Source organism: Moschus berezovskii, chromosome 4 (genome assembly GCF_049115385.1).
Source record: "Moschus berezovskii isolate FMDL1 chromosome 4, NW_MosBer_1.0, whole genome shotgun sequence".
NCBI lineage: Eukaryota > Metazoa > Chordata > Mammalia > Artiodactyla > Moschidae > Moschus > Moschus berezovskii.
Genome location: NC_142463.1, coordinates 55003462 through 55015759, shown reverse-complemented (window position 1 = coordinate 55015759; position 12298 = coordinate 55003462). Strand labels below are relative to the sequence as shown.

General features: G+C 33.7%; 1 protein-coding gene across 2 annotated transcripts in view; it reads left to right on the top strand.

The window, feature by feature from the left end:
- The window catches only part of USP33 (ubiquitin specific peptidase 33), a 53274-nt gene that overhangs the window by 29946 nt on the left and 11030 nt on the right, over positions 1-12298 (top strand). Inside the window, exons 9-18 of one of the 2 annotated variants that reach the window (XM_055402122.2) lie at positions 378-456; positions 1880-2297; positions 4470-4610; positions 5825-5940; positions 7065-7237; positions 7363-7433; positions 8057-8090; positions 10199-10244; positions 10677-10857; positions 11311-11437. In XM_055402122.2, the coding sequence (XP_055258097.1) occupies positions 378-456; positions 1880-2297; positions 4470-4610; positions 5825-5940; positions 7065-7237; positions 7363-7433; positions 8057-8090; positions 10199-10244; positions 10677-10857; positions 11311-11437 (1386 nt within the window). Of the gene's footprint in view, positions 1-377; positions 457-1879; positions 2298-4469; positions 4611-5824; positions 5941-7064; positions 7238-7338; positions 7434-8056; positions 8091-10198; positions 10245-10676; positions 10858-11310; positions 11438-12298 lie in introns of both variants that reach the window. The other variant, XM_055402121.2, reaches the window with a different exon arrangement.

Here is a 12298-nt window from a genome sequence, read left to right as displayed (position 1 = left end):
AAAAATCGTATGATAGAGCACAGTCATTTTTTTAGGGGAGAGAGGAATAAATTATAGCTTTAATATAAAGAATAAGCTATTTTCATGAACTTTTGAAGCTTAATACTGGGCCACTTTGATTTTTTGAAACGAACACTTTTCATTTTGACTCTTTGAATTTTTGATTTCTCATTTCTAAAATAAAAATTAGGGCCTTCCCCGGTAGTCCAGTGTTTAGGATGCTCAGTTTCCAGTGCAGGGTTGGATTCCCTAGTCAGAAAACTAAGATCCCGCATGCTACAAGGCATAGTAAAAAATAAATAAATTAAATAATTGCTGGATACTTTAAAAAAAAAACAAAATCACAAGTTTCTTCCTAAAAATGTTTTCTTCCTTAGGCCAGGATCAGTTGTGCCTACTACTCTGTTTCAAGGAATTAAAACTGTAAATCCAACATTTCGGGGGTATTCTCAGCAGGTAGGTCTTTATTGCTTAGAAATTTTAAATTTGGGGGTGTGTAAATATGCCAGTATTTTCTAGTGCTTTAGCTTTGAAAAGTTTCACATCCAGAGATAAATTTTTACTTATATTTTCTGTATTTTATAATTAAATTAAATATTTTTAATACTGTCATTTATTTCACATTACAATATGATCCAAATTTAATTTTTCACATACAGCTAACAAATGTAGCAAACAACAGATTTAAGAATTTTCTTAATCTGTTTTTGAAAGTTTCTTCTTCATTAATTTTTGTGCTTAATAGGTCTATTTCTGAACTTTCTAATGTACTTCATTGACCTGTTTTTTTTAATTGATACCAGTGGCAGTTTCAGTTATTGTTGTTTTATGTAATATTTTTTCACGTTAATACCTAATCGTCACATATGTTTCCTTTTTTCAAATAAATACCTGTTCCCTATGAACTTTTTCTTGTACAAATACCTGTATCATAGGGACTTCCCTGGTGGTCCGGGGGCTAAGACTGTGTGCTCCCAGTGCACACAGCCCAGATTTGATCTCTGGTCAGGGAAGTAGATCCTACATGATGCAGCAGAGTTTGCATGTTATAACTAAAAAAAATCTCACATTAAAACTTTTAAAAAATCTCACATAAGGTCCCAAGTGCCTCAGCTAAGACCCAGTGAAAGAAAAAAGTGAAAGTGAAAGTCTCTCAGTCATGTTTGACTCTTTGTGACCCCATGGACTTCTCATGGACCTCATGAAATTCTCCAGGCCAGAATACTGGAGTGGGTAGCCTATCCCTTCTCCAGCGAATCCTCCTGATCCAGGAATCGAATCAGGGTCTCCTGCATTGCAGGCGGATTCAGACCCAGTACAGCCAAATAATTAATGTTTTAAAAATTTCTGGGTCACAGACACTGATTTGATAGATGTAACTTGGGGGCTATGAATTTGTATTTTTGATAAACATTCTAGATTGATCGAGGATTTTGAGATATAGTACAAAATTAGATAAAGCTTTAATTTTAAGCCAAACATACTTGAATTTGATATCTCTCTGAATTCTTATTGTCTGATGAGGCAAATCCATGTTTTCTTTATACCTTACTCCTCAAGTTTTTTTGCAGTAACAGCAGTACTAAAGCTACTTTCAGATCATCCTCAGCTTTTTGTTGTTGTTTTTTTTAAGTTTTTATTGAAATACATCTTCAGTTTTTCCTTGCTTTTGTTTTCTTTTTTTTGTTTTTCTAACTTTATAGTACTTAGAGCATCCTATCCCTCCAGTGCCCTATGTTCTGTGAAGTTGTATGTCCACAGTGTAATGCTACACGTGTAGAAATCAGTTGCTAACCACATTTTGTGTATTTTCTCTCAAGTTTCTTTATACACATATTTTTAATGAAATGGTACTGTCCATGTTGCTTATATATAATAGGATGCTCAAGAATTCCTTCGATGTTTAATGGATCTGCTTCATGAAGAATTGAAAGAACAAGTCATGGAAGTAGAAGAGGATCCTCAAACTATAATGACTGAAGAGACCATGGAGGAAGACAAGAGCCAGTCAGATGTAGATTTTCAGTCCTGTGAATCTTGTAGCAGCAGTGATAAAGCTGAAAATGAAAATGGCTCTAGAAGCTTTTCTGAAGATAATAATGAGACAACAATGTTAATTCAGGATGATGAAAACAATTCAGAAATGTCAAAAGATTGGCAAAAAGAAAAGATATTCAACAAGATTAATAAAGTAAATTCTGAAGGGGAATTAGGTAAAGACAGAGACTCTGTATCTGAAACAGCTGATTTGAACAACCAGGAAACCGTCAAAGTGCAAATACACAGCAGAGCTTCAGGTGACAATTTTTATAATTTGCAAATGATAGTGTTTCATTTGTGGACAAAGGGTACAAAATATGTGTTCCAGATTATATTTGTAATTTTACTGTTTTCTAAAATAACTTAATATTTTGTGTGCACTTTGTGACCTTATAGTTCAGCCATACTAATTTAAAGAAGTAGGGAGGGACTTTGCCTGGTAGCCCAGTGATTAAGACTCTGTGCTTCCACTATAGGGAGTATAGGTTCTATCCCTATTCAGGGATCTGAGATCCCAATGCTGCGTGGTACAGCCAAAAAAAAAGAGGGAATTAAGTAGATGTTACTTTTGCGCTTTCTAACTAGTAGCTGCTGCTGCTGCTAAGTTGCTTCTGTCGTGTCCGACTCTGTGATCCCATAGATAGCAGCCCATAAGGCTCCCTTGTCCCTCGGATTCTCCAGGCAAGAACACTGGAGTGGTCTAACTAGTAGAGTTTAGTACTATTTGCATGTGAGTATTAAGTTGGTGTCATTTAAAGCAGATTTGTAAAACAGCAAAGTAATCCAAATTGTAGACTATTAGATTTAGATTGCTGTCATTGGAGTCAAGTCAGCTACAAAATATTTAGTGTCTGCTTGGCTGTATTACAATGAACTCTGTTGTGATAGATTATACCACAGTACTGGTCACTGTTCTTTTGATAAAGAGCAAGTGGCCAAATGAAAGACAGTTGAGTTGTTTTGCATTTTACATTTATTTTTTCTTGGGTTAACTTTTCTTAGCTTAATGTGGTATTTAATTCTCCAAAGCACATAAAATCAAACCATCATAGGTTCAGATTCTCTGATCTTAAAATAAATGGCAGACAAGGAACATAAAAAATTTATCTTCTATAATTACTGAATAGTGGACAGTACTAAATTTACTGATGTTTTTGAATGAACACAACTTTTTTCAGGAGAAGGATATTTCCTTAACCACTGGAATACTCGTGGTTCAGTGCATTAATACTTGTGCAGTAATACTTGTGTGCAATGCATAAATGCCTTCTAGTCAAGAAAATGTGTCAGGCCCCTTGATTATACTGACATAATGTTTAGAAGTTTAGATGTGGTTAGAAGTTGTTTAATCATTAGTTATGTAAAATTTCAGTAGTGAAAGACTTAGCAGTCTGCTATCTGGCCTTTCCTCATAAAAAACCTAATTAAGCGACCTACTAGTTCTTTATTGTTCCATAACAAGTTTATTCTTACTAATTGATGACCTAGATTAGGGATCTGAGCTTTTACGTTTTCTGATTGAAAAATGTGACAAAGACGATATATGACACGCAAAACCTAAAATATATACCATCTGGTCTTCTGTAGGGATCATTTGCTAATCCCTGACCTTCCCTGACCTAGATTGTATTAACTTTATTCCCTTCTAAAAGGCCTAGAGTGAGTCTCCTCCTCTCCTATTTTCTTTCCCTAGTATTACCAGTATCCTTTTAGTCATGGTTGAGATAATAATGAGAAATGCCTCTGTGAAAGTCATAACAGTCATTTCTTGTGCATTACCTGGAAAAATCTCTGAAATCATTCTGTTTCAGCATCTGTTATGTACACTTCTCTTTTCTTCACTCAAATGCTTTTTTAGCAGTCTCTCGCCATGAAACATATGTTATATACTAGGAATCCAACAGCAAATCAAGATAGCTCTCATAGAGCTTATATTTTCTTGATTCATAATTTAATTCTCAAAAAAAGATGTTTTTTCTGACAGAGGGTTTTATTTCCTTTTATTACAGTAAGAATAAAATAATTTATAATTATTTTATGCCTAAATTTCTTCCTGGATTTTGATTACTATGTTAGTTTAGGAAGATAATCTCTTTTTCTCCCATATGGTTTTAAAGCTTTCTAAAAACTGCCCCAATTTGCTTTAGGTTTTTAAATACTAAATTAGGACAAATACAGTCCTCTTCCGCTTTATATTTCCACTGCACACTTTCTGTATTATCTACAACAGTAATGTGTTATGAACATTAATTGGACTCTTAGGGGGAAAAATCACTGTTACTCACTTAGCAAGCATAATGTCTGTTGAGTATTTCACCTGACATTTATTAATGTGAATTGTGTTCAAAATCTCAAATGAAAAAAGCTTTCTTTGACAGGTGGAATAATTTTACTATTTAAGGTAATAATACAAATTTTAAATATTACAGAATATATTACTGATGTCCATTTGAATGACCTGTCTACACCACAGATTCTCCCATCAAATGAAGGTGTTAATCCACGATTATCAGCAAGCCCACCTAAATCAGGCAATTTGTGGCCAGGATTGCCACCCACACACAAAAAAGGTAGAAGTTTCAGTTACTCATGTTCCTTTGCTTTGATAATTTAAAGTGTTAATTATGAAGTATTATTCAGGCTTTTTAGTATTGACAGCATCATTTTATACAGCCTTGATTTAAAATATTTTTGTGTGTGTGGACAAATTTATGTATGATAGAGTTTACTCTTTTGGCATAGGGTTCTGAGTTTCAGCACGTACATAGATTGTTACGACCACCACCACAAACAGTGTAGAACAGTTCCAGCTCCCCAAAGAAGTCCCTCATAGTCCCTCATAGTACTATTCCATCCATAGTACTATTCCATTCCCTCCCAAAGCCCCAGCCCTATCTGTTCTCTATTCCTATTATTTTTCCTTTTCCAGAATGTCATATACATGTAATCATAAAGAACATAGTCTTTTGGAATAGACTGCTTTCACTTAGCTTAATGCATTTGAGATAGATTACATGTCTGAATAGTTCTTTTTTATTACTTAGTATTTCATTGTGTGACTATGCTGTGTAATACACTGAACTCAGTGAGTGCATATACTCACTGAAGGATATTTGAATTTGTTTCCAGTTTTTGGCAGTTACAAATAATGTTGCTATAAATATTAATGTACTAGTTTCTGTATGAACATAAATTGTCACTTGTTCAGGGTAAACACCTGGATGTGGGATGGTTGGATTTTATGTTAATTTTATGCTTAATGTTGCGTGAAGTTAAAGGAGTCTTCATGGCTTTGTGTTAGAATTATTTAAAGACATCAAAGACATAAAAAGCATGATCCATAAATGAAAAAAAATTAAAATCTTTCTTGGCAAAATTATTAGGAGAATGAAAAGATTGGGAGAAAATATTTGTAAATCACATAGCTGACAGAGGACTTATATCTAGAATATAAAGAATTCTCAGAAGCTTAATAGAATCCTTTCTTCAAATAAAGCCTTACTTGGATGCAACAACAAATAAGTAAAAGCAAAACTGTTCTGGTTGAAGTCAAGATGGGGAGACTGAACCCTTTCTATTTCGTCACGGTTTCTCTTTGAGGATTTTTGGTTGTTTTTTGTAGTAGTGCTTTGTAGTAGAGCACTTTAGGTAGTGCCCTTGAATGGTATTTTGACAGATTTTTTCAGCAGAGTAATATTGTTGTTAATAGTTTCAGAAAAAATGTAAAGGAACTATTTTGATTTCTAAAAGAAAAAATTCTTCTATACTTGTTTTTCAATCCTAGTTCAATCTACATTATCTCCAAAGAAAAAAAAACAGCACAAGAAATACCGAAGTGTTATTTCGGACATATTTGATGGAACAATCATTAGTTCAGTTCAGTGTCTGACTTGTGACAGGGTGAGTATGTGAGAATTATAATACACAGGAAATTTCTTTCAAATGCTTTAAAAAAAACTGACAAGATGGTTTGAGAAGTTTTAGTTTTAATTCCTTCTCTTTGCTGTTGATGATTATACATGTATTTCAGGTGTTTGCATAAGTATAAATTGATTCTAAGAGTAGAACTTGTTTTTTGGAAGTATTAGCAGCATACTTTTTTAAGGATGGGTCTTGACTTGTCATTGAACAGGCATGCATTAGCAGGAAGAATTAACTCAGTTCTTCATCTCTGGTCACAAATAAAAGAGATATGTTGCTCAGCAACCAGAATTTGAAATACATGCATATTCTCCCAAGGCTGATGAAATTAGTAGGAAACAGTTGTTACTGACTTGTACAAGGCTATGAATGTATCATCTCACTTGGTTGTATGGTTTGTAAATATTTTCTCATGTTAAGATTGGATTCAGATAATAAAAGTAGTATCAGGTTTATACAGAAGAGTGTAAATTAATATCATGAAATTTTTAATAATACCTCTAAATTCCTGAATTTCTTAGAGGTTTTACGAATGGTTTTACTTCAGTATAGTGATGAATATAATTAAAATAAATGTAAAATGACATATCTCAAAAAAAGAACCCAAAGAAAGTTTTCTGTTATTGTGTTAGAATTAAGTCAAATCTAAGGGTTTTCAATAGCCTATTTTAGTATCAGTTATTTATAGAATTATCCTGAAATGTTTTCTGCTGTTTAGGTTTTGCATCTTGTTTTTTAAACTACATTTAATAACTGTCACTAGAGGTCATTTCCAAAAATAAATTCAGTAGTGATAAACAGTTTGAACCTCAAGCTACAGTGGCTGGGTGTGAGGTACTTCTATTTACCACTGTGTCCTCAACTAATGGGGATGTTAGTAGTTAACGGTTTATGTGAATATTAAATTTAGAACAGTGCCTGGTACAAAGCAGTTTTACTTTAGTTGTTACTATTTTTGCTTTGTTATTACTATAAAAAGCAGTTTGGTATTTTGGTTTTTTTCCTTATTATAATTTGCTTGGATCTTTGCCGTCTAAAATCTGTCCTCAGGTGTTTGTGCTGGATTATTTTCATCCCATTCTTAAAACACAAAACAATTTTAGGTGTCTGTAACCCTCGAGACCTTTCAAGATCTGTCCTTGCCGATTCCTGGCAAGGAAGACCTTGCTAAGCTGCATTCATCAAGTCATCCAACATCTATAGTCAAAGCAGGATCATGTGGTGAAGCATATGCTCCACAAGGATGGATAGCTTTTTTCATGGAGTACGTGAAGAGGTATGTGTGTATTTTCTTTGTTATTAGTTCATTGTTAAAACTGCTGTTTCTGCTGTACTGGCAGAACATTTCCTTTCTTTTTTCTGTCAATGATGTTTCAGGTTTGTTGTCTCATGTGTCCCTAGCTGGTTTTGGGGTCCAATAGTAACCTTGCAAGATTGTCTTGCTGCCTTCTTTGCCAGAGATGAACTAAAAGGTAAGAAATACAAAATAGTTTTCATCTATGGCCAAACTGTTGTGAGTGAGCTAAAATATTAGTAGGACTAAATATGAAACGTATTCATAAAAGCTAAATTTTGAAGCAGCTTAAATAGTGCTTGCCCATATTGCCACAGTGCCAGCATCTATCATGACGACATAAGTACTATAAGTAATATCCTGAAATAATTGATACAGACTCCTATAGTACTAGACAATACGATATTTGAAGTGTGTTAAATCTTCTCTGAGATTGAAAAAAGAGAAAATTCAGCCAATATAAAAGACTGTATATCTGAATTAGTCTGAATTTCTCAGTAGTGTTTAAATCCATTCCTTCACTATTTTTGGGTGTCAGCAGCTTGCTTCAACATACGATAGTCTAAATTTTGTTGAATGAATAAGTGGGCACATTGTTATTTGAGATAGGCCTTCTGGGTTGAAAACAAGAGGGAAGTGAAGGGTGTTATAGGCAAGGTTAACATGCTGACTTGAGCAGAGACTAAAAAAATGTGTTACTGTTCTACGGGATCAGCATGACAAACTCAAAGAATTGCAAAACCAAAAGAAAATAACTTGCTTTCAGTTGGAGAGGAATAACCATATCTGTTCTATTCTCAGGTGACAATATGTACAGTTGTGAAAAATGCAAAAAGTAAGTATCATTGGCAATGCTTTTAATTGCATGCTTTGTATTTTAAATGATATTTCTCTTGGTTATTTGAATTGGATATGTGAGATTTATCCTAGTAAAAATGAAGAAACCTATTCTGTAAAACAAATCCAAGGTAAAAATTTAACAAATTTAATAGGCTTAGCTAATATGTGACAGTGTATTTTGAGATAAGGTAAGTATGTCATTTTGCAAAAAAAACATTTTCTATATATATTATAGACATATACTAGGATATATAGCATGCATTTTTATTACATAGGTTAATTCTGCTGTCATAAATGCAGTATTCTCTTCTGGTTTCTCACCTTCACAGGCTAGATTTAAGAAGTGAAAGTAATTATAAAGGTACATAGTTTCAAGTCCACGTAAAATTCAGAAAGGTTATACTGTCTGTAATGTTACCTGCTGTATGAGGGCCAAATAAAAAAGATAAGAAAAGTATGTATTTGAGGAGGGAGGAAAGCTCAAGAAGGAAGGAATGTATTTATAATCATGACTCATTCAAGTTGTATGGCAGAAACCAGGACAACATTGTAAAGCAGTTATCCTCCAATTAAAAAATAAGTAAAATAAGAACAATAAAAAGCGTCATACTATTTAAAAAACGAAAATGTATGATTTTGTTTCTTTATATCTGTACTAGCTGCCTTTTTCTATCTTGTAATAAATTTAGGCTTTTAAGTCTTCTTGTTGATGAGTTAGAAAAGAAAAACGAAGAATTGAAAGCAAATACGTTTGAGGTAGAATGAACTAGAAAATTTTTCTGAATGTCTCTAATAGAAAAATAAAGGCCTCCTAATAAGATACAAAATCTTCATAATACAAACTTCTGGCTTTTGTCAAAAACCTAGGGAAATGTTGATCTACAGCTATTGGTCTTCTTCATGACAAAAAGGTATAGTGTACTGTTTGGTCAGTAAAGAAGAAAAACTGCCTTGTACTTTCTAGAAAAAAGTACACTTCTAGTGAATTGGAAAGTATTATCAGTTTGTCCTGGAAGCCACAGTTGATAGCTGAAGACAGAGTTGGCCCAGAGGGAGTCTTTCTTGGGAAAACAGTGCCAGCTGATAAAAAGGTAGTAGTGAAGGTGGAAAAGAACTTGCATTCACCCCAGAATCCAAAATCCAAGATAGAGATATGTCAGTGAAAGTGAAGTCGCTCTGTCGTGTCCGACTCTTTGTGACCCCATGGACTGTAGCCCACCAGGCTCCTCAGTCCATGGGATTCTCCAGGCAAGAATACAGGAATGGGTTGCCATTTCCTTCTCCAGGGGATCTTCCCCACCGAGGGATCGAATCTGGGTCTCCCACATTTCAGGCAGACGCTTTAACCTCTGAGCCACCAGGGAAGCCCTGAGATCTGTCAAGTATATGTTAATATTGATTATTGGGAATTCCCTGGCACTCTAGTAGTTAAGACGCTGTGCTTTCACTGCCAAGGGCCCAGGCTTGATCCCTGATTGGGAAACTAAGATCCTGCCAGCCATGTGGTATGGCCAAAAAAAAAAAAATTGATTATTAGTAATAATCACTCTTTATTTATTTCAAGTTATTCATTTCCACATTCAGGGGTAAAGGTTGTAGGGACTTCCCTGGTGGTCAAGTGGCTGAGACTCCATGCTCCCAATGGAGGGGGCCTATTAATAAAAGATTCCACATGCCACAACTAAAACCTGGTGTAACCAAGTAAATAGATATATTTTTACAAAAAAAAAAGAATAAAGGTTATATAATATATTGACCTGACCAACCAATTCTATAAAACTAGGATTTTAATTTAACCAGTTTCAATTGATACATGAATGTTCTAAAGGCATAGCCAGACCATAGAAAGTAGATTTTTCATCAAAGAATTATGTAACTCTGAAGTTTTATCTTAATTTAATATTTTACAGAAAGTGATTCCAGTGTTTTATTAGTATGTTTTTAATTGGTAGCATATAATTCAGTAGTAAGCATTTTTAGTTTGATACCTTTGTCTCTGCATTTTCTAAAAGATTTTGCTGTATATTTGAAAATGCTAAAAGTTTTGTAGATTTGTATGGGAAACAGTTTTATTAAAATTGATTTTCCCTTTTTACCCCTTAGGTTGAGAAATGGAGTAAAGTTCTGTAAAGTACAAAAGTTTCCTGAGGTATGGGCTTTATGACAATTCATTTTATTTTATGTGGTAGGTAAAGCTTTAATATAACACAGTGCAGAGAATTCTTTAGCATTTGTTGAAGAGTGAAGTGACCAGTTGCTATGTATACCCATTATGATTGTCCATTTAAAAAATACTGGATTGCATATCAAGTAAGTGCCCCTAGCAGTAAGTAAAACTATGTTAAACACAGTTTAATCAGATATTGTAGGGTCTTGCAGGTATAACGTGTAAAATTGGAAAAACCAGTAGCTATGGACTTAAGACTATGGACTTAGGAAGTACCACATTTCAGGATTTCCACGTTTTAACATCTCTGGAATCAGGTTATCAAAATTGGATGATTTTATTTAATCTTGACAATAGACTCCTTTATCTAGAACAAGAAATTTTGAAATGATCCTACCTTTCTCTTTTAAAAAGATTTTGTGCATCCATCTTAAAAGATTCAGACATGAACTGATGTTTTCCACCAAAATCAGTACCCATGTTTCATTTCCACTGGAAGGCCTGGATCTTCAACCATTTCTTGCTAAAGATAGTCCAGCGCAAATTGTTACCTATGATCTTCTGTCAGTCATTTGTCACCATGGAACTGCAAGTAGTAAGTATCCAAGTTTGACATATGATTTTACATTAGAAAAAGAAACATCTGAATTGATCTCTTAAACAAGGCCTGATTGAACAAAAGAAAAAAATGTGTAAAAGTAGATTTTTATTAATTATTTTGGTTTTTAAAAACACCAGAAATTTTTAGGAATTTGAATAATTTTACTCTCATATTTAAAATAGTAGAAATACATTTTGTGTTAAGATAAATAGTAAGGATTTTAACATGATTATTTGTACACTGGTTTTTTTAAGATTTCATTCTTTGTTCTGATTTTCATTTCCTCCAGTGATGGTGATAAGTAAGGGTACATACTGGAAAAAATAGTGTAGTTCTTGCTATATCTCTGCTAGGTAGGAACTGAGGCTACAAAACTAGTTTTATCTTCCATTCTTGTGTTAATTTTGTTTCACTTAAATAATTTAAATTTTCTCTGCCTAAATTCAGGTGGACATTATATTGCCTACTGCCGAAACAATTTAAATAATCTCTGGTATGAATTTGATGACCAGAGTGTCACTGAAGTTTCAGAGTCTACTGTACAAAATGCAGAAGCTTATGTTCTCTTTTACAGGTGAGGTTATGACTCATGAGTAGGCTGTTTTGACAAAGATGACAAAGTGTCTCATGTTGAGGTTAATAGTGACTTCTAAGACTTTCAAAGTGGACTGCTGAGTAAAGATTAGAAATGAGTAAAATCTCATTATGTGAGTAAAAGTGAAAGTTTGTGTAGAATGATTTTTTGTTAAGAAAATGTTAAATCATTTAGTTGAGGGGCAAAGGGTTATATTTTGTTTTAGAAACATTTGTTTTACTTTTAAAAATTAGGCACTGATAGTAGGAACTAAATACCAGATTTTCTCCTAACATAGCGAGTTAAGGAGGTATTAGTATAAAATACTTTATAGTCTCCTCTAAAAGATTGTACAAGCTACTGTCTTATTAGCAATCATTGAGTGTCTGTTTTCTAACAGTAGTTATGTGGATACCAGTAGTTATCACCTAGATATCACCCCTAGGGTTATAGTGTAATGGGGAAAGCGGGGAGCAAAGTACAATATATTTCTTATGAATAATATTCAAGACCTAATAAGATTCACAGTACAGTCCACCCTCCATGTCCATGGGTTTTGCATCTGAGGATTCAACCAATGACAGATAAGAAATATTGGGGAGGGAAAGATTCCAGAATGTTCCAAAAAGCAAAACTTGAAATTGCTCACCAGTAACTATCTACTTACCATTTATGCCCTATATACTAATGTTTGCATAGCATTTACACTGTATTAGGTATTATGTAATCTCTTAATGTATATGAGAGGATATGCACAGGTTACATGCAAATGCTACACCATTTTATATAAGGCTTTGGTATCTGCAGGGTTTCTGGAACCAGTCCCCCATGGGTATGGAGGGATAACTCTATTAGTGTGTA